Source organism: Artemia franciscana, chromosome 7 (assembly GCF_032884065.1).
Source record: "Artemia franciscana chromosome 7, ASM3288406v1, whole genome shotgun sequence".
In the NCBI taxonomy this organism is placed as follows: domain Eukaryota; kingdom Metazoa; phylum Arthropoda; class Branchiopoda; order Anostraca; family Artemiidae; genus Artemia; species Artemia franciscana.
In genome coordinates this window covers 34,727,180-34,750,446 of record NC_088869.1, presented here as the reverse complement: position 1 = coordinate 34,750,446, position 23,267 = coordinate 34,727,180, and the positions used below count along the sequence as shown (strand labels likewise).

Here is a 23,267-nt window from a genome sequence, read left to right as displayed (position 1 = left end):
CTTCCAGTCCTTTTGGTCACTTAAAAAGGGTACTAAAAATTCTAGCTTCCATTTGAACGACACCTCTTCGATATTTTAGGACCATTAGTTTGACAAGATAAGCCTTGAGGAAAACACACACACACAAACAAATAAATAAATAAACATTCTTGCAAAAAAAAAACAAATTCCTAATTTTTGTATATAGAAGCTCCAAACCTTTACATACGGGTTTTCTGATATGCTCCATCTGATGGTGCGGTTTTCATTAACACCTCTTCACTTTTTGGGAGTGTTTCCCTCCTTTTACGACAATCAGCCAAATTTTTTAGGTTCATAGCTTTTGATTGTTAACATTAACCTTAATGAATCCTATATATTTTGAATCAGCATAAAAAGCCAATTAGTTTAATTGTTATCAAAATTCAGTTTTTTAGAGTCATAATTATTGTTATGTCGAATTGATCCTTACTTACATTTCGGTACCATGAACTAATGTACCATGTACCATTGTACCATGAACTACTTCTGTACCATGTACTATTCTGTACTATTATGTACTTCTATGTACTGTACATGTACTATACCGTACTATTCTGTACTATTCATGTACTATTCTGTACCATGAACTACTGAACAAAGATATTTTGCAACACTAAAGTGGTGTTTTCTGCCACTTTGTCCACAAAACATCAGTTCTTGTGCCTGGGAGGTAAAAATATCGAAAAATCCGAGCTCTAATATAACCATTCGATTTTTCGTAGTCTTAAACCCTTAGTAGTGGGCTTCGTAGTAGAAGCTTTTAAGTCCCCCATCTTACAAGACGCTCTAATAGTAATTGGATAAAGCTCTTCAGTATGAAGTTAGACTTCCTTGTTTATTCATAAATTACCAGCAGATAATTCTTGTCCAAAGAGAACTAAAATATCAGGAATGCACATTATAAGATTACAAATCGACTTTGCATGGCCAAGACCCTGAACTAAAGATTTTTAGCCTCCATCTTGGAAAACGACGACGAAAAACTTTTTCTTTAGTGTAACCTTTTACCATCAATTTGAAATTAAAAGCTTCTGAAGGTTGAAAGTCTTGGGATTGAGCAGATAGAGTTTGAAAATAGAAGACTTAACGGGTGTATAACCTGGATTTAGATGAAGTATTAAAAGGTCATGAGAATGAACTGTAAGTAAATAACTATATGTAGCTGTTGTTAGAATTGCAGGGTCAGATGGGTTGTTTTTATTCTAGGGCTAGCAGGCTATCACAAATGGATAATTTCAAAGTTGCAAATGGTCTAATTAAAAGTTGCTACCTCTTAATACTTTTATCGTAAAGCACAATACGGCACCAACCATTCCAATTTATATTGCCATTTCGGAAGTCTACAGGCTGAAAAGCATAAAAATAATGTTATTTTAATCTTCGTGGTAAATCATGTACCAGAGGCATAAAATCCCTTATCAAATACTCCTCCTCCAATCCCCTATAAGAAAAACCAAAAATTCACTTTTGATATTTATTTATTTATTTTCACTTGGATGCAAAATAACCGAATTTTAATGTATAATTTTCAAATAGTCCAATGACCATATACCTTTCGGATTCTTCATTTGCGTGAAAAAGTTGCACACTTCTTGTTGGGAAGTTTAACAGATATAAGAAATAAAAACCTTTATTCAAGGCTCTATTCTGACAAAGAAGTCTTCATCCCATAAGTTATATGAAGATATTTTTGTAATGCTTGTAGTGTATATATGAAAAAATAAAAAGGAGCAAAAAGCCACTTGAAAAATCAAAGTTTTTTTTTGTAGAAGTAAAGAGCAAAGCTGAAACTTCAAACGAACAAAAGCTAAGGCTTCACAGATTACGCAATATACATATACAAAAATACATCAAATATACTAATCAGAGGTTATCAATTACCCTAGGTTGATCGATCATTGATGAACTTTTTGCGAAACGTTTTTTTAATGCGAAAAATACCACCTTCTAAAATTTAAAAAAAAACACTGGACCGTCCATGTTTACGAGTCTATGTTCATGATCAATGTTATTAATTGCACTTTACTCCCTTGTCAAACCTTTTGCTGTTCACTGATCACTATCCCTCCTTATTTTTATGGAGAGTGTCCCCGACTAACCACAACTATTGGATGAGCCGTTTCTTATGTATATCCTAGACCCCACCTTATTTCAGACCAGGCCATGACCTAGGGCATTCAAACACAAGGCCTATGGGGTCCCCCAAATGTATCCTTCAATTTTTTGAACCCATTTATAGGTATAAAACTATAGTAGAAAGATCGGTACCTATCTGTTATAATGACCCCACTCAAGAATTAAGCTGTGAAAAACTCGAGATCAAACCGGTTTTACCTGTCTGTATTAAGAGACAATTAGCTTATACTCATTGGAAAAAAATGGTGGCTGACAGAATACATTACTTATATAATTTGGGCTATATATTTGCATATAAGGGGGGGGGGTAAAGTATTTGGACACTGTGAAGTTATAAAACAAATCTTACTTCATAATATGCGCAGAATAACTGTAGCCAACACATTTTGCGTGCAGACCCGCTATACTTTACCCCACCCCCTAACGTAAAAAAGTAAAGCCCAAATTTGCTTAAGAAGTATTATATTTTCATCATGTTTTGGTATATTTCATTATGTTTAACCTAACTTTACTTCTTGAGTGGGGTCACTATAACAGATAAGTACCAAAAGATCATTATTCGGCGAAAAAAATATTTCACATATTTAGGGCTTTAGAAATATCTATCTAACATTACATAAAGCAACCAAAATTCAACAGCTGTCTTCTTGGTACCTAAAAGTAAACCAAATAATAAACTGAAAAAAAAAAATCATTTATCTGTCTTCTGTCTTTGATAGCCATATGCTTCGATATAATACATGCTCACAAAGCGCTAGAGAATATCCGAAATATTAAGTTGAAAATAAAAGCTTATACATGAAAAAAAAATATTGGACTTATTTCAAAGATCAAAACTGGTGATGGGAACTGGTTCAATATATTGGCAAGACGTGCAAGGGTGGAGTGCTAAGGTCTCCGAGACTATCAATAATGACCAGAGTGTTCATTCTGTTATCAGAATAGCGCAGTCTCTCAGACTAGAGATTTTCAAGCTTAAGGAAGAACCTCGAATAACCGAGCAGTTGCCAAGCGTTGAAAAACCTTGTTTTATGTTTTTATCAATTTTTAATACGGTGGATTTTATACAAGCACATGTGAAATACAAGAATGTGGGAAATACGTGTTTATAAAAATCGAGTGTAGATTGGACTACGGAATAATAGCCCTGCCAAAATTCTGCGTAGCTAGGGTTAAAGTAAGTGCTGTGAATATTATTGAAAGTTTAAAAAAAAACACTAAAGAAGCCTCTTGACATTTGTGGGAAAATACTTATGGCCAATCATCCCCATCTCCTTTACACCCAAATGGTTTAAGTTAAAACAAACCAAAGTTAGTCTACGTAAAGTAAAAATTGAATCAGAAATGTTAATCGAATTTGTACTTGGCTTGTATAGTTTGTTCAGGTAATTACCTTAAACCAATCAGATATTATCATAAACGAAAAAGTTAGGTAAAATTCTACTTCTGCTACTTTAGGCTATCTTAAAAAGGGGTCATGTTGGGGGAATGAAACTTTCAGGGATGGGTCTACAGGCTAAAGTATGTCTCCGGAAGGTATTTTGAAGTACCTACCTCCACTCAATATCCATCTAGAGGGTCCTGAAATTTGTTTACATGCCAGGTCTACGACAGGTCTACCTATTGAAGTTTTAACATAACAACATTTTACCTTACTTTTCAGGTATCAGTCTCTTTTTTTCTGGCTTTAGTTCTGAAAATGTAATTCCTGTTATTTGAGTAGAATTTTAATCCATATCGATGGTTTTTTTTTCAAAATTTAGGAAATGTATTAGTATATCTTTAAGACCTTATAAATTAGGATTGAGACAATTTTCGAAGCTGAAAACAATTTTGTTGTACTTTATTTAAGCATAAGACCTATTTTGCAAGGTTTCACTTTTATTAAACACGGATTTTAAAGATCATTAAATGTCAGGACACTCTAGAGGGAGAAGGAGTGAAGGTAAGTACTTCAAACACCTTCCTAAGACACACTTTAGCCTGCAGACCCATTCCTGAAAGTTTCATTTTCTTAACCTACCCCCTTTCCAAGATAGCCAAAAGTAGCTATAGTAGAATTTTACCAAATGTTAAACATATAAGAAACAAAATTGTAATGAATAATGTGGATAAAAATTAAATAAGCAAAAGTGATAAAAATATATTTGGCTTTACTGCCCTCCTCAAACCCCTCAAAAGATGAGAGGGTATTTTCCACTTTATAGACAACTAAATAAACTACTTAAATTTAAAGTTTCGTTTTGTCAAGTTGATTTTTTGTATATTTTAAGTGAATGGATTTAAAAGTAAGAAATGTCTATGAAGATAATTGCATATTTAACGAGTAAAACTCTCATCGTCTCCTTCACTAACAAAGCTAAATTTATTCAGCAGTAAAGTAAAAAAAAAGTCTATAAAACGAAATGCATAAAACTGTATAAAGCATAACAAAAATAATAAGACCAAAAATAATGAAAACATATAGCTATAAGAATAGAAAGCAAATCTAAATAAAATAGGGAAAATAAAATAAGTGAAATTACAAAATATTTTATTAGTACACTGATATACCCCCCCCCCCCAAAAAAAAATAAATAAACAGCGGCCAGAAATTTAAGAGGTGCTCTTTTTTCAGTTGTCCGTGTTGGTAAGAGATGTTCAACGTACATTTTCTTTTTAGTTGCAACAATTTTTTGACCTTTTCATGCCATGGAGGACTTTAATCTGTGGTACTTCCTGTTTTTTTTTTATTTCTTCATTCATATTAATTCATTTTCATTATAGACTTTCCGTCTAGTATGAGCTGATTTCGTCATTTTATTTTTAAATTCACTCTTTACTTCCCTCCAAAAAATGTGTTTTATTTAGTTTACCCTCAACTGGCTTAGAATTGAAATTATTTATTGGTATAAATTGAAAGCAAAATGTTGACTGATAAGTTTATTTGACTGTACTAATTAATATCAATTAATAGTGAAAACAAAATAGTTGCAATCGCCGAGGGCTTGATAATGTTAAAAAGGTAACATTGGGTATAACCTTTCTAGATGTAACCTAGGCGGAAGTAATCTTAGTAAGAGGAATGGTCATAGGTTTAACCATCATAAAAATAGTCCTGGGGAGATCAGTCCTGTTCATAGAAGCTAGGGTGTCAGAATTCAGGTTTGGAGTAGTGGTGGTAGAAATAATCCTGGCTCTGCTAATGAAATTAAAAGGAGCAGCAGTGGTATCACGATCTGTGGTAGGAATAGTTGCACTAGGAATTATCGCGTAGGAGTAATCATGGTTGGAATAGCGGGCAAAATAAAGTTTGTCATTGGAGTTGTCTTGACTAAATTAGTAATGTTGGGAGTAATCAGGCTGGAAGTAGTTTCGATTTAATTCTTGCAGCAGAATTATTTCTGCAAGAGTGCTTACTTTTCCAGTGGTCGTATTTATTTAGTACAATATCCAGTATTTAGTAGATAATGCACACAGCAGAAAACAAACAACAAGAAAAGATAATATAAAACAAACGTATTTCACCCTAAAATGGAAACTACGCATAAATAAATAACAAATATTTTCAAGTTGTATTTATATTATATATATTTCAGCCCTCAGCTATACCCAACACGCTAGCTGGGTATACCAAGAAAAATTCGCATTTTCCTAGTATAAACTTCGTTTAAATAAGTTAAGACATCCTCAGGAACAACTAATCCGTGTCTCTGAACTGATTTCAAATTTAGGCCCATGGAAGGCGATGAGTTTACGAAGCAACCCTGTGAACAAACAATATAAATACTCCAACGGATAAAAGTATTCCTAAACAGTAACATAATTAAATATAGCCTACAACGTAAACAAACATGTACTCTCAACTATCAAGACGCATTAGCAGGGGTACAAAGGAGGGTTAACTCTCTCAGTCATGTGTTTTTCTTTGTTTTTTTTTTTTTTTTTTTTTTTCAATGAAGATATAGCTTCCTCAAGGCTAGGTGTTCTAAACCTCTGAACTAACATAGAATTTCGTGACCATGGAGGCAATTGAATATGTATTTAGCAAACCTAAAGTAACATGAAGTTTTTCTGTAAGAATTTGTGAAAATCACCCAAAAGAAAGAAACATATAGAATGTGGGGAAGGACAATGAATTAGAAAGAGATACAAAAATGTGTCAGTCGCAGTGCATTAGAAGTAATAACAGTAGTAAGACTGAATTTTTGCACATATCTAAAATTTGTATTTGTTAGTCAGATGCTTTCTTCGAATTGAAATTTTCCTAATTATTAAACTCCTTGATTTAATTAATTTAGTTAAAGCGACTGATCTTTATTTACAACATTTTTCCGAATGGGATTGTTCCACAAACAATCTTGGAATGATTGGAAATGGATAGCGAGACACTACTTTTGAATATTTCAAACGGAGGGTGGAGAGAAAAATTGACCCCATGACACACTTGAGAAACTCTAAGTGTGCAGACAAATAATCCTCGGGTGACATTTCATCAAGGTGTAACAGAACCCATCCTTTGCTAAAATATACGTATGAAGCATTTGTAATAGTTGCAGAGATAGCTGCAATCTATTAAAAAAACGAACATAGGCCCATAGTAGCCAATAATTGGAAACACATGCTAAAGAAAATTGGCCATCAAAAATTACCATTTGCACCTGATTTAGGAAAGGTAACTATTATTTCGACCAGTCTTAGTGGTAACATACCTTTTCAAAAACCAATTTATGGGAATTTTAAACGATAGACCCCCAAGCCCTTGAAAATAGCATTAGATTTAAACGAAAAGTACAACATCAGAATTGTCAGTGTCAAAAGCCCACACAAAAACTGAACCCACCCCCATTAAATAGCAAAGATCGTCACTCTTTTGCATTGATAGCAGTGACGTCTCCTGATTTGTTCCGTTCTTTTGTCACAGTTATTGGGGAGGTGGAACGATATACAGAGATGTTTGAGTGCTCATTTGAATGGAAGTTGCAACAACTAGTACTTTTTTAACTGACAAAACAAAATGATGATAAAATATTCTATTAAAATTAAAATATTCTATTAAAACCTAGTTAGCAGAAAAAGGAGCAAAATTAGAATTTAATTAGCAATAAAATGTATTAAAATAGATAAATCAAAATAAATTTACGAATGTGTTATAGAAAATATATTATGTTAGAAATTAGTTGGCAAGAAAGAAAAATTTGTCTTAATTCTTAGTGGGCAATAATAAAATGAATTATTTTAAGCAGAAAATAGAACATTGTGTAGCAATAAAATATTAATGTAGCAGAAAAGCTACATTAAATATGAGGTTTTTCAAGTACAAAAAGAAAAACTAGTTTGAACCCCCATAGATAGATAGATAGATAGATAGATTTATTCACACGGAAAGCCCCATTGGGCCATGGTGACATGCACAAAACAAGTGAAAAAATACAGCAAATAAATACATACCCCAATCTATTTCTCCCTAAATATTTCCTACGTTCTCCAAGAGGCATAAGATTTCCCCTTGCATACATTACCCATTTCAAATCATCCGGAGCCAATCCCATTTTTAGATAAATTTCTTTGCCTCAGTTCTCCTTGACCTCCGCATACATCCCAAGGGACGGCGAGGTGGCCTTCTCAGCTTGCCAAACTTGAACTTCTTGAGATTCTAGCCTATTAGCAAATAACCTAGATACAGTCCCTACCATCTCTCCTATCCCCTTTCCCTCATTCCAACAATTACCTAGCCCTACACGGTCTAATATATTCTTCATCCGATTTGGCCACAAATCCTTCCTCCTATCTTGAAGCATCATTAAAAATGCTTGTTTGACTAGCCTATTATCTTCTATCGATGATACCCTTTCCCAATATTTAACCATACTAATTAACCTACTCTGTCTCATACACTTTATTCATATATCCACTCTTAGTACTAACCCATTAAGCTTAGTATCAAGGCCTAACATACGCTTAAAAAACCTCAACTGCATTCTTTCTAAAATCAACCCCTTATTAAACCCCCAAAGCTCCACCCCGTAATGCAAAGCCGATCTAACCATAGCATTAAAAACATACTTTAGCAATCCTACATTCCTAATTTCCTTGATACTACTTTTACTTAACAATCCTAGTAGTCTATTTCCCTTACTTTCTACTATCTTGAGATGTTTCTTCCATTTTCCATCTGACGAAAGCCTAAGTACTGAAATTCATCTACATAGTCTAGTGTCCTACCTTCATACGTAAACTGACATATGTATAGATAAACTTAATTTATGAGAAAATACTTTTTTGCATATCGTAGTTTATGAGGATTTTCTCCTCTTTGTACCTCATTGAGTACCCTTTCTCCTGTCTTTGATTGGCCTTGTTTTAAATATACCTTTTTGATTGCTGAACATATTTCAGTTGTCAATGTAGTGTATTCATTTTTATATATCAAACAGTTCGTGGTAACGAACTGTAGTAAAGAGTGACCCGGCTTAATAGTAAACGAAACTCTAAAAATCGGAATTTTGATTCTAAGAGATACATCAAAAGAATCGTATTTTCATGCTGATTTTAAATATATAGGTTTCATCAAATTTAGTCTTTGTCATGAAAAGTTACGAGCCTGAGAAAATTTACCTTAACGAATCTTAACGAAAATCACACCATCGCATTCAGCGTATCAGATAACCGTATAGCAAAACTTTCAAGCTCCTATCTAAAAAAATTTGGAATTTCGTATTTTTTGCTAGAAGACAGATCACGGGTGCGTGTTTATTTGTTTGTTTGTTGTTTTTTTTTCTTTTTCACAGGGGTCATCGTATCGACCAAGTGGTCCTAGAATGTCGCAAGAGGTCTCATTCTAAGGAAAATGAAAAGTTCTAGTGCCCTTTTTAAGTGACCAAAAAATTGGAGGGCATCTAGGCCCCCTCCCAAGCTCATTTTTATCCTGAAGTCAACGGATCAAAATTTTGAGATAGCCATTTTGTTCAGCATAGTCGAAAACCAAAATAACTATGTCTTTGGGGATGACTTACTCCCCCATAAACCCTGGGGGAGGGGCTGCAAGTTACAAACTTTGACCAGTGTTTACATACAGTAATGGTTATTGGGAAGTGTACAGACGTTTTCAAGGCGATATTTTTGATTTGGGGGTGGGGTTGAGGGGAAGGGGCTATGTGGGAGGATCTTTCCTTGGAGGAATATGTCATGGGGGAAGAGAAATTCAATGAAAAGGTCGCGGGATTTTCTAGCATTACTATAAAAAAACAATGAAAAAATAAACATGAAAAAGTTTTTTCAATTGACAGTAAGGAGTAGCATTAAAACTTAAAACGAACAGAGATTATTACGCATATAAGGGTTTCTAAAAATACTTTAGTATAAAAAGCGAGGTATTTAGGAGGAGATGAATACCTCGCTCTATATGCTAAAGTATTTTTAGTAATTTCAACTATTAATTCTACGGTCTTTCTGATTCAGGGGTTATTCTTAAAGAATTGGGACAAAACTTAAGATTTAGCAGAAAGAGTGAGGGATTAACGAGGAGACAAACCCCTCATATACATAGCAAAAATATCAGAATATAAAACTTTGTTACGTAAGTTAATTCTTAAGTTACGTATATTTTTTACTAATAAAAACGTTCGTTAAAAATTAAACGTTCTGGTTGCCTTTTTAAGTAACCGAAAAATTGCAGGGCAACTAGGCCTCCTTTCCCACCCCTTATTCTCAAAATCGTCTGATCAAAACTAAGAAAAAGCCATTTAGCCAAAAAAAAAGAATTAATATGCAAATTTCATTTTAATAATTTATGTACGGAGAGCCAAAATCAAACATGTATTAATTCAAAAACATTCAGAAATTAAATAAAAAAACTAGTTTTTTTAACTGAAAGTAAGGAGCGACATTAAAACTTAAACGAACAGAAACTACTCCGTATATGAAATGGGTTGTCCCCTCTGCAATCCCTCGCTCTTTACGCTAAAGTTTGACTCTTTGCCACAGTTCTACTTTTTAAAACAATTAAAAACTTGAGCGTAAAGAGCGAGGAATTGCGGTTCATATACGGAGTAATTTCTATTCGTTTTAAGTTTTAATGTCGCTCCTTACTTTCAGTTCAAAAAACTAGTTTTTTGATATTTAATCTCGTATAGAAAGGATATTCTAAAGTATAGTAAGGAAACAAAAGAAAAATGATGAATATGGAATGACTTAATTGCCCAAGATTAAAATCTATGTTTCTTAAACAATGTATCAAAATATATATAGGAATAAAATATATCTTATAAATGCAATTTATGGTCTATAATAGTCATGATTAGCTAAGTTTTGGTTATGTGTAGTGTCAACCAGGGATATGTAAATATTAAAGTGTCGATAAAATTAAGCAAATGCAGTAATTTGCATGTAAAAGCAAAATATTTCTTATGGCAATGCCTAATTCACTACCATGTGAAATATATATAATCTCAAATATTAAAAACTGTTCCCAATAACTATGATTTGCTAAACTGATGATTATGAATATTCTTACGAGTTGAAGTGTTACCAAAGAAAGTACATTACGCTAAGAAATTTGATATAAATTTCCTTAATCATGGAAAAACCGTCTACAAGAGCTTTAATCCACTTTTGCAAAAACACTTTACTACTAAGAATAACCAAAATGATTCTTGAATCAACTATAATTTGTAATTTTTCTCAAAAGACAGTTTCTTTTTTTCTAAAACACGATTTAAAACTCAGATTACTATTGGCAGGTTTTCGCTCTTAATAAGGCTACATTTGTCACCACAGCCATGATGCTCAGCTTCTTCAAAAAAAACTTCACAGAAAGATCACGACAACAAAACTAAAAAAATGCCTACTCAGCCAAGTGTTACTGGTTTGTGTTTATGTTCGTGTTTGTGTGCGTGTATGTGTATTTGTGATACACACACATACACACACGCACTTGTAATACTATACAAGGCTCGTTAATCCTGTTTAGATAATACATATTTACCTATTTCAGTTTCAGGCATGTAGTATAAGCAAGATGGTCAGCATGAGCACAGAAAGAAAAAATGCATCAAGACCTACAAGCAGCCCTGATATTAATTGTGATAGACTGCAAAATAACGGTGTGGCTAAATGGAATGACAATAACAAAGAAAAATTTCAACCCCATGAAGAGTCACCAAATCAAATTGTTTATAGAAAAGTAAGTGTTGCCCTCCCTTCAGTCATAAACGCATAAATTAATGTGACTGTAGCACGAAAACAGCCATGACAGACATTACTCGATACACGAAATCATCCAAGAATAGTTTTGACTTCTAGGCAACAAAGTCAAATCTATCCTATGGTCAAAAGGACTTTCTATTGGCCAACATATGCCAATATTTGCTAAGAACAATTTTGAATAATGTTTGAACTACTCGTAAGTTGAGCAAGCAATGCAAAACAATGTTAAGTAGCTACATACCAGATTATTCTCTTAATTTGTTTACAAATTCTAGAACATGTATGCTAGAGCTAAACTGTTTAAAAACAAAGGGTCGTTGCATGTAATTTTTTTTTAAAAAAGATATAACCTGACGCTTGTTCGCGCAAGCAACAAAATCTCTGTGAATTCAATTTATTTTGAGATGTTGTGATAACAGGGAGAATTATCAAAGTTAATGCATAACTTTTTAAATCTGTTGCATCACCGCATGACATACTATATAACCTGTTCTGATATCGAGTGGAATTTTGCATCCTGCCATTACCTTGTTTGTAATTATCATTGACTTTTTTCATGGTTTTAACCCCATAACAAATTAAAAATAAAGTAGTCCGGATCGATAACTCACTTAGAATATTTGGCCAAAATTATTTATTTCTGCATCTTTAAATAAAATACTATTGCGATATAAACTTTGTATAGACTTATTTATAGTGTCTCGATAAATACACATTTGAACGCACATTCATAGACTTGAAGATCTTTTATAATTCTTTGACAAAGATTTACTTATGTGGATTGCAAAATTCAATCAATGAATAGTAAAACTTTCTAAAGACAATTAAACACAGCTGTATAATTATTGATTTATTAAAACATGCTTGTTCTTTGTTCAAATTTTTTCATTGTCCCGTTTGCTTATGCAGTCGCAGTATTTATATGCAAACAAAAGGGGAAAAAACCCAACTTGATCAGTGCAACGCCTTTCATATATGCAATAGAGAGTTTTCCCATTAGAGGTACTTAGTAGATAGTGAACGAAAACAAAACATTGTCAAGGATCTACCAACATCTGACCAGGGGTTTATGGGTCTGAATGCAGAGAAAATGAAAAGAAATAAAAAGACAAAGAGGCGAAAAAGGAAAAACTGGATGAAAAAAAAATTAAAAAAAAACACATTCACACTAAGAAGGAAAATGGTAACCAGCTGTTAGTCACTGACTATCCGCTGAAAGCCTCATAGAATCTGAAAACTTAAAACACATAGAATTTGTTCTTCATATGAGGGAACCTATCCCCTCCTTAACTTCAACAACCTACGCTAATATTTTGACTCTTTGTCACCAATGCTTTAAGAATGATTTCCCAAGCACAAGGGCAATTGGAATGGGATAAATTATCAATATCTGAAGAATGGAAAAGCTTATTGATGTGCTTTTGTACTAAATAATACAATTCTCAGTTCAACTGTTTAACAAGCCAATTGGTCAATAAAACACTCATTAAATAGTATATGATGGTATTATGAGTGTTTATTGACCAATTGGTCAATAAACACTCATAAACACTATAACAATTATTCATTTGCTATATGAGTTGCACTCATAAATACTTTCAGTATAGAATTTCAACTTTTTAGCGCAAACATCCAGGCCTTAAAAAAGGGGTAACCTCCTTTTTCAAAAAAAAGGAATAGTTCTCATTTGTTTTAAAGTTTTGATGTTACTCTTTGCTTTCACTAGCAGAAACCAGCTTTTGCTGCAATTGAGCTTATAGATTAGATAAAGGGCTAGGTGTAAGAGATTAATGCATGAACAACTTGCTAGTTCTTCATGAAGACCGCAATACTCTTGGAGCTTGTCCCCCATTCCTTCTAAGCAATTTATCATTCTAAGAAATTTGATGGTCTAAATTAAACGTAATATGTCCGTACATTCAGGATCAGCAAAAAAAAAATACATTTCCTTTATTTTTCAAGTTTTGGTTACTGTTGCCATAGTTCATTCTTTACTTATTGTTAATTAAAAAGAGTGGGTTGGAAAACTTTCTACAAATAACTGCTATTTTATTTATTTTTATGTTTATAGATGGAACATATAGTTGAGAGAATGCAGGATGAAAATAATGGAGTTCCCGTAAAAACTGTGAAGAATTTTATGACAAAAGTGCCATCAGTATTCACGGGTAAGTCTCTCCTTCAACTGAAGGAAAGCTTAGTTCATAGCCACCAAGCTACGCTTTATAAAAGTCGTTTAGTTGATAGTTTCTTTTATTTGTCTTCGTTATTTTTCTTAAGCAATGCTAGATGTTATAAAACAGCTGAATTAGAATAAGTCATAGCAGATGTTATGTGAAATTAATTCTAAAACATATTTTCGGAAAAAAAGTATTTTAAAGAAAAGTATTTTAAAGTCCTATTATTATTCAAACTTAAAACAACCGAAAATTACTATCAAACAATCAATTAAACCAGAAGCGAACAGAAATCAAGACAATTTATCACATTAAATGTAAAGACAGCAGACACTAACATAGCTGTACTGATAAATCCTAAACCAAATAGAAATTAAAATGGATACTTAAATCAAAGTTAAAACAAAAAAAATTGTTTCATTGAAAAAAAGTGTGATTTTGAACAGTGTTGCTAATTTTTCAAGATATCGACGGAAAATTACAAATAAATCATTATGATAAAAAAACATGACCAGAAAGAATCGATGAAAGTAAAACTACATGTTGAATATATTGCTGATAATTCCTGGAAATCTCAGCGATTCAGGACTCAATGTTTCATCCAATAGTATTTGTAGTAAAGAATCAATTAAACAAAAAACGAACAAAAATTAAAGTAATTAATCACATCAAACGTGACCGCTTTCTCAGGTTTTCGGCAGAAGAATTCAAATACCGGATCTTATTTTAAATTGTTAAGTGGAATAAGTTGACCTTAGTGCTGTCTTTGATTGTATTCAATACGATTATTGCATAAATTTTGTTCAATTTGAAAACGACGTTAGGAAATCAAGGTTTGAAAATAAGATTTGATTCAACTGTAATTTTTACGTAATATATTCGAAATAATCCTTTTGGGAGAACGTTCAAAATATGACATAAATATGAAAATGGGCTGAGAAAATGTGGTGAGAAAATCAGAGGCATCACTCAGCTCTCTTTATTTTTGACTTTAAAACTCTTATTTTTGGATTTGACGTGAGCTCTTTGTGGTGTGGACAAGATGCTGTTCTGACAACCTAGATGTAAATGATTTGTTTTGATTGACTTCAACATCCTTCTCAACATTTCCTGAAAGTTCAAACATACCACCATAGTCGTTCTTGAGACGTTTCACATATCCTTTTTTGACTAACTGGATGTAATAAGTGTCTTTTGATTTGTTTTAACATCCTCCTCAACATTTTCTGAAAATTTTGACTTAGTTACTTCACAACTTCTGAGGTATTGCAGACACAACTTTGACAACTTGGATTCATATAGCATCTTTTGATTTAGTTCAACATCTCCCTTATCATTTTCTGAAAGTTTACACTAGACATCATCAACCTTTCCTGAGATATTGTACTCTAGCTATGCCTATCTCAGCAACGTGGATGCACACGGTTTCTTTTAATTTAGTTCAACATCCCAATAAACAATTCCTGAGAGTTTGAACTTCATCATCTTAACCGTTCCTTAGATACTGCAGCAATACCCTTTTGGAAACTCGGATCCATATCGTGTCTATAAGTCCAACCTCTCCCTTAATATTCAGTGGAAGTTTCAACCTGATACCCTTAACTGTTCTTGAGAGATTGAAGATATGCCGTTTTGACAATCTGGATCCATATAGTCTTTTGATTTAGTTTAGCATCTCCTTAAGCATTCCCTGAAAATTTCAACCTAATATCTGCAACCAGTCCTGAGATCAGTAGAGCTCACCTGAATCTTTATGATCAATACGCGGGTCGGATTTTTTTTTTTTGGGGGGGGGGTCAAATTGAATGCAACCCCTTTCTATATATGGCCCTGAGATTCACCTAATGTTTAAATAGTGTCAATTTTCTATTGTCTTTAGAATAAAATTTATCATTTATCCTGTAAAATCGCGGTCCTGTATTATGTAAGATTTTTTTGATAAAATAAGGGGGTTTAAAAGTTTTCACAAAATGGCCTAGAATTTTCTATAAATAAATATTGAAGACCTCATTAAATTAGTGCCAAGCGACTGAATTGGATCTTTTCCCCTATTAGTGTCTTCTTTCTCTGTTGAAGACAAACAGCAAAACGATTTTTTTTAATTGCTCCTTGAAAGTAGGATGTTGCGTGGAAATTGATACTGACTTTATCCACCCTTTTTACTCCACCCTCACCCAGAAACAATTTTTTTTTTACTTTTTTTCTTTTACTATTTTTTGCTTTTTACTAGCCAACTTCATATGGAAGGTATGATCATAGAGGCTTTGGAGGAAGCTCATTTGATAGGAAATTAAAAGTTCTAGTGCTCTTTTGAAGAGTCTGAAGTGATTGCAGGAAAACCAGCCCCCATTCTACGCCCTTTTTCAACTGCCCTCCACCATAAGCCCCCAAAGACATATGATAAAAATTTTAAATAGCCATCTTCTTGACAATAGTAGAAAAAACCTACAACTATGCCTTAGGGGATGACGAAACCTCCAAAGCTATTGGAGCAATGGTTGTAAATTATATAAGTTAATCACTGCCTAAGTAAAGAGCTACGTGGCACAATGTATTGTTAATTTATTTATTTTTCTTTTAGACCTAGGCACTTCGTATAGTAGGAGTTGTTGTAGAAACTTAAACAAGAGCTCATTCGATTGGAAATTCAGAGGACTAGTGCACTTTTTAATAGTAAAAGACGATTGGAGGGCAACCCCTCCCCCCCCACGCCCATCATTTCCCCAAACACATCCAATCCAAATTATAAGAGGGCAATTTTGTTTGTCGTAGTTGAAAGTTCTGGAAAATTATGCCTTCGAGGATGACAACACCACTCCACATCCCTGAGGGCAAGGATTGTAAGTTATACCCTGGGGGCATATAAGGCTTTAATAGAAATGGTGGTCATATAAACTTTGGAGGGGCTTATTGGACTGTTAATCAGAAGTTCTAGTGCCCATTTTACTAGTCTAAGTGATTGGAGAATAACCAGCGCCCCCACGCCAAAAATTTTCCGAAACACATCCAATAAAAATGTTGCGATAGCAATTTTTTCAACGTAGTTTAAAAGTCCAGAAGCTATGTTTTTGAGGATGACAACCCCCAAGATCCCCGAGGACAAGGGTTGCAAGTTATACCCTGAGGGCATAAGAGATATTTATAGAAAGGATGGTCGTATAAACTTTGAGGGAGGGGGGCTCATTAGATTGGTAATCAGAAGTTGTAGTACCCTTTCTAAGAGTCAAAGTGATTTGAGGGCAGTAACTCACGTCCCTCCCCCTCACACACGTCCTATTTTTCTTAAATATATCTAATAGCAATTTTAAGATGACCATTTGATGTCGTAGAAACTTCGAAAAGGGCTCATTGGATTGGAAACCGAAAAGGTTAGTGCCCTATTTAATAGTCGAAAGTGATTGGAGGGCAATAAGGCATCCCCCCACGTCGTATTTTCCCTCAATACATTCGATAAAAGTTTTGAGATAGCCATTTGGTTAAAAATAGTTCAGTGATTACATAACAAGGCCTTTGGTGTTCATACAAACCCCCAGAGTGTGGAGGTATTGGTTTTAGGTTATGCCCCAGGGACATGTAAGGTTTTTGTGGAAGTGGTGATCGTGTGAACTTTAGAGGAGGATAATTTCACTGAAAATTTATAGTTCTAGATCGCTTTTAAGGGTCAAACGTTATGGAGAGAAAATAGCCCCCTCCTGATATTCTCTTTTCCTCAAACGCAAAATTATAGTTCTGGATCGCTTTTAAGGGTCAAACGTTATGGAGATAAAATATCCCCCTCCTAATATTATCTTTTCCTCAAACGCATTCGATCGAAAGAGTTTGGTTATAGGCCTATAAATATAAGCCTACTGATTTTTACTTGGCTATTACAGAAAGTGATTCTTCATATGTGAAGACCATGTATGGCATTAGTTCAAATAAGCAAATTGAAAGTTGTAAATTTTATCGTATGAACCAAAATAGTATCATTGACTTCACAACGAGATATATTAAAAGTGAAGCTAATTGTATTGTAGAGGATTTGACCCTGACTTTCATGCCAAGATCAGTAGAAGATGAACCCCAATGATCTACCACCACTAGTCGTTGTGGATGACAGCCTACACGCAGTAGAAGAAATCTAAAAGATGAATACAAAGACTTCTATTGTGCATACATTTTCACTAATAAAAATTTACAAAAATTATTAAAACACTTTATTCTTAGGGCAGTGCTATGAATATTAGACGGTTCCGATGTGAAGTCATTCAATCGAGGACTGTCAAACAGTTCATGGTAATGAACTGTAGTAAAGAGCGACCCGGCTCAATAGTAACCAAAACTCTAAAAAATGGAATTTTGATACCAATAGTTACATAAAAAAATCACATTTTAATACTGACTTTAAATATATAACTTTTATCAAGATTAGTCTTACCTATCAAAAGTTACGAGCCTGGGAAAAGTTGCCTCATTTTAGAAAATAGGGGTAAACACCCCCTAAAAGTCTCCCCCTAAAAGGGGCTATTCTTCCTCAACGCCCCGCTCTTTACGCTAAAGTTTTTAAATGTTTTAAGAAGTAGAGTTAAGAGAAAGAGTCAAACTTTAGCGTAAAGAGCGGGGCGTTGAGGAGGAAAAGCCCCTGTCATATACGGAGTAATTTCTATTCGTTTTAAGTTTTAATGTCTCTCCTTACTCTCATTTAAAAAAAAACTTGTTTTTTTTATTTAATCTATATAAATGCTGAGAAATTCACTGTAAGTATAGCCACGACATCGAAAAATAAAATATAAAAGTGCATGAAAACCACAGCTTTTGGTCGATAAACCTTTTACTCAGTTCCGATTTTGAATAATAGATTTTCCACTTTTCTCAAGGGCGTTTTTGATATATGGCATTTAGAATGCATACGGTAGACCATGAGGATCGAAAAATTCTATATTCTTCGCTGTTTGAAAGATGTATAGCCATGACCCGTCTTTACATTCGACAGACTACTATTAACAATAGTAATGGTACCGCTGGCGTTATGAACATGTTCAAGGAAATCGAAGGGTATGAGATAGGATTTGTATTTGAACCTGTACAGATTCAAGTTGAATACATTGATCATTTGATTTGATTCATGGTACCAAGTCTAATAGAACACTGCTATCGGGGGGTAATTTTCCAGAAGGTTTCCAATTGATTTATCTATATAAATGCTATACTCGCAGCTAATGGCTTGGCAAAGGTACACTCTAAACGCAAAGAGCCTGCTCGGACAATACTCATATCTTGAGTACCAGACAAGTCCGATACAATGATACCGCGACTTTTTGAAAATATTGTATCGGTTGGACCATTTTCACATAGTTTTGAATCTTGATCTAGGGAATGATGTGTCAGTTCATATAGGGCCCTATAAGTTGTATCAAAGGATAAATTCTGGAGTGGAATTCTATTTACTTTAAACAAAAGAGTGGACAGTCAAAAGATTTCAAATTTGTGCGGGGAACTTGTCCATAATCATATGGCCCTAGCACTTTTTACAAATGCCAAAGCAGGTTTTCAAAGAATTTCACCATTGATAAATGAAGAGTTGGTGTAGGTAAGCGTACCTGTGGCAATCTGTCGTTTTTTGTGTGAAGAACGAGCAGTTTGATATTATTTCCACTGGCTCTTAATTTTTCAACTGCTAAAAGAACTCGTAAAAGAACTAAAAGAACAGTAAACGAACTCGTAACCTGTTGTTTTTGTACATGAAGTATTGCCGAAGTGAGAGAGACTGTTGCATCATATACATCGGCAAATACCTTTCGAAGAATAAAATTGGACAGTGTAAGCTGTAACTTCATGTAAGTCTTGACATTGGGGGTAACCATTGGGTTATGTAAAATATTTCAGGATTTGTTTTTCCAACTTAATGTAAATCACTAGTTGTCACCTCTCTGAGAATACTGTTCAGATATGAATTTCAGATAGGACTTTGGAAGCATCAACATCAATTGTCTTAACTTGCATAGTTTGACATATTTTTGCTAGTGCTCACCAATATTCCATTTATATAGACACTGATTTGTCTAAACAAATTGTTTAGTACACAATTTTCATAGGATAACCCCTTGGCAGCATCGGCAGGTAATTGATCGTTAGATTTATTGACTATCACATGCAAATCTATATTTGTGGAGGTAAAATCTACGAAATTAAACTGGAACAGATTTGAAAATGAAGATTTCCAGAGATAGTTTGTTGTCGGTAGAATTGTTTTTAGTAACCATATTTTACTCTAGTATCAACATTTTCTGTATTGAAAAGATTCAATGATGCGGTGACTGACGGGTGGGATTCCTTGTGCGATAGATATGCCATTTTTGTCGATTAAAATATCTTCTTTTTCGATCTAACAATTTGTCTCTTGGTTTCTTCTGCTTCTTCTTTTTTGACTAGAGTTATATCTTTTGTTTCTCACCTGAGTTGAGACTAATGAGTGATAAGGTCTTTCTCGACCTTTTTAAACCTTCCTCACTTTGCCGTGGTTTCAATCGTTCGCCGAGGGACTGTGGGCTGGACCTGAGATTTTGTAAAACACTTTCTTTTTAGTCCTTCCCTGTTCCCCAATCGTGTAGTGTAGAGGGTACAAAATCTGTGGAAACTGGAGAAGTATATTTTTTCCAGGAGTAGTGCAGAGTGAAACAACTTAGCAGACCGAAATTTTGGAATTAAGACCCAGCTTGGACACAAAACTAAGTAAATTGAATAGTGATGTAATGTTGGGGGAATTATACACTCTGGGCTCACCCCCTCACAAAATAAGTTTAATCCCTCCCGTTCACTCTCTTCTGGAGCCTGTTTTGTCTCAACTGGCACAGAGACTCTCCCAGAACGTTGTTGACAGTTGACAAAAAAGCTATCTCCCTGCCATCAAAGAGATTGTTAGTCCCCTTCAGTTTGTGGTGAAGATGATTTTGCTAAGTGAACCTATAAATAATATTAACAACTTATTTTCTTTTAAGTGTTTCGGTTACATCAAGCTGAAAAAGAAAGCATTATTTTCATCATTTTAAAAACCTGTAATATTTGATTTGGGGGGGGGGGGGTGAAGGCCCACCTCGATCTATCGTTGACGATTTCTTAAGGCTATGGCTCCAGCAACATCGGAGGAACCCCAAGAATTCCCTTCGATCTATCTTTAGTAAGTTTTTTGAGTGCCACGGCCCCCCAGAACTATCAAATAGCCTCCGACAGCCCTGTTATTGTCCCTTTGAAATGGTTTGCTTTAATTAAACTTTACAACAACATACCATTTTTACAATGTTGAAAAACCTATTGAAAATAACGTTATTGGGGGAGGTATGATAAGAGAGTCATTGCCCCCTTCAGCATCAAAGAAGGTCCCCAACATCCCAGTTATTTTCCCTTTAAAGTGGTTTGGTTTTGTTAGCTTGAACAATATTATAATATTTTTGCAGTATTATAAACCTATAAAAAATTAGTTTTTTGGGGGGCATGGTAGTGCGGGGCAGGGCCCCCAGCTGCATCAAACAAGGTCCTCAATACCCCAGTTATTTACTCTTGTACATGGTTTGGTTTTATTAGCCTGAACAAGAATATATTATTTTCGCCGTGCTGAAAAACGTACATAAATAACATTTTTAGGAGGGCATGGAAAGAGAGGGTTAGGGGCACTTTTGATTGCCGGAATAAAATAATTGAATCATTTTGGATACTATTATAGTGATTTTGCTTACGAGAGTGCTGTCATTACTCCTGTGCATTTGCATAACTAGGCAGTGAGGGCCCCGCATCTATACTTTTTTTTAATTAATTAAAAAAAGTTTTTAGTTTTTTAAATTAATCATTGTAAAGGGAGAATATTTGATGATGGACGCCCAAAAAAATTAAGGATATTAATGTGGGAAATTCAGGGAATGCTAAGGGGGTTGCTGAAACAAACAAAAAGAGGCCATTTGAATCAGGATTGTCAAAAGGGTGGGCTTATCTGCGATATCTGTGAAACGGCTAAGGTTTTATTTTCAAACCTTAAGGGCCTGTTGTTTGGAATGTTGAATAAAGTCAAAAGGCAATATGTGCTTAGCGAATAAAGTTGAGAGTTTCTGGGCATATTGGGGGGGGATGGTGAATTACATCAAAGTGCACTATGTCTATCCAGGTTTTCAACAAAGCGTATCTGGAATATCTCAATAATGTTGCAGGGTATAAAGCTAAAGCTTTTGGAGTATGCAGAGGAGAATAAAAAAACTAGCTGTAAGCTGTGAGACAAAATAAGATTTGAAATTCTAGAAGGAAAAATAAACGAGTAAAACTAATAGTAAATTAGGAGGCAAGTGTAAATATATCAGAGCTACCAAAGAAGTTTGTTTTTGTAGTAATAAAGTAAATAGTACAAGATTCAGCTACCTAGGTAATGTTTTCCTGCATAGACCTTTTAAAAATTTTAGTAGCAATTGTTGCTCCTTTTAAGAATATAGACAATAGGGAAATAAGCATAGGCTATAATTCATTAGTTATGACAGAAGTGTAATTTAATCGTGCACAACGAAGAGTATGATGATATAAAAACGCGTGAAAAAATTCATTTTAGCTAATTTCCACAGTTCCAACATTTGTTTCACTTTACTTTACTGACATTTCTTGCAGGTGCAGATTTGATCAACTGGATGGTGCGCAATATCGATGTTTTAGATCAAGGTGAGCTTTTTTCCTCACTTATTTTCCAAGAATGAAAGTATAATAGACCTTTAGGGTCAAAGAAGGATAGGTTCCAACGCAGCAGTCAAAAATCTTTCTGAAGAGAATATCACAACTCGCATTTTATATAGTGCTAAATGCTCTTTTTCCCGTTGTGCTAGCCGTTTGACCTTGCGCTCTAATATACGATGATTCCAGTAAATATTAACAAATTCTCTGAATGAATATGACATGAATTACTTTATCATACGCTCTTGCCAATTCGGGGTGTCAAAGAATTTCAGTTCATATAAAGGTTGAATTAAGGCTTGAATTAAATCTTTAATTAAGGCTGGTTGAAAGCTAATTGATTTCTTAGTTCTAAATAAGATATTGCTTGAAAGTATCTTTATTTTTAATTATTTTCTGATTATTAAAAAGAAGAGTGGTTTCACAATATTGCAAATTAAGAGGGAGATGGAGGATAGTGAAGCAAAACTAAGAGCAGAGTTTTTGCAGCAGAAATAGCAATGGCCAAGTACCTTTTGAATGGGAAGAAAAGTATAGCACATATATAATATCATTGAGGCAATTCAAGCTGGATTACTTACTTGCTTAGACTTGGGACTTCCCACGCTGGTCTGCACATAAGGTGGCAACGATGCCTCTCCAGGATGAACTTTTCTGCGTCTTGAGCCAAAGATAATCAATGGTTGTTCTTATGAGCGCTGTGTCATTTTCAAGGCATCGTCCAAGTTTAGCCTTCTGTCATCCGTGCCGTTGAATTGTGGGAGAAGTCCAACGCCAAACATCATGGGGCAAGCGATTGCTGCCCATTCTAACCATGTGTCCCCAATATCACCTGTTAAGTCTTCTTTTGAGTTTGTAATTTTGTCCGTCCAGCTGCTTGCGAGAATTCGTTGAAGACAATTATTTTCAAAACTTTGGATTCTTTTCTCTAACTGCATTTTAAGCGCCCAGTTTTCACAACCATACATTAGCACTGATTGGATAATAATACTGAAGAGCCTCAATTTTCAGCTTCAAAGATAAATTGGTACTTTTCCATACGTTTCTTAACATATCAAAGGCGCT

General features: G+C 34.2%; 1 protein-coding gene and 1 long non-coding RNA gene across 6 annotated transcripts in view; one reads left to right on the top strand and one right to left on the bottom strand.

Moving 5' to 3' along the window:
• Window positions 1–1,375, bottom strand: part of LOC136029200 (uncharacterized) — a 34,962-nt gene extending 33,587 nt beyond the window's left edge. Inside the window, exon 1 of the long non-coding RNA XR_010617994.1 lies at window positions 1,292–1,375. This is a non-coding gene — a long non-coding RNA (uncharacterized LOC136029200). The remainder of the gene's footprint in view (window positions 1–1,291) is intronic.
• A 1,710-nt stretch (window positions 1,376–3,085) lies between these two features.
• Window positions 3,086–23,267, top strand: part of LOC136029198 (regulator of G-protein signaling 7-like) — a 139,429-nt gene continuing 119,247 nt past the window's right edge. For 2 of the 5 annotated variants that reach the window (XR_010617993.1, XM_065707343.1), the window contains exons 1-4: window positions 3,087–3,334; window positions 11,132–11,320; window positions 13,415–13,511; window positions 22,143–22,193. Coding sequence is in view for 4 of the 5 variants with exons in the window: in XM_065707343.1 (XP_065563415.1) it covers window positions 11,156–11,320; window positions 13,415–13,511; window positions 22,143–22,193 (313 nt within the window). In the remaining variant the exon portion in view is untranslated. Of the gene's footprint in view, window positions 3,335–3,430; window positions 3,543–11,131; window positions 11,321–13,414; window positions 13,512–22,142; window positions 22,194–23,267 lie in introns of those variants that run through there. The other 3 variants (XM_065707341.1, XM_065707340.1, XM_065707342.1) reach the window with 3 other exon arrangements.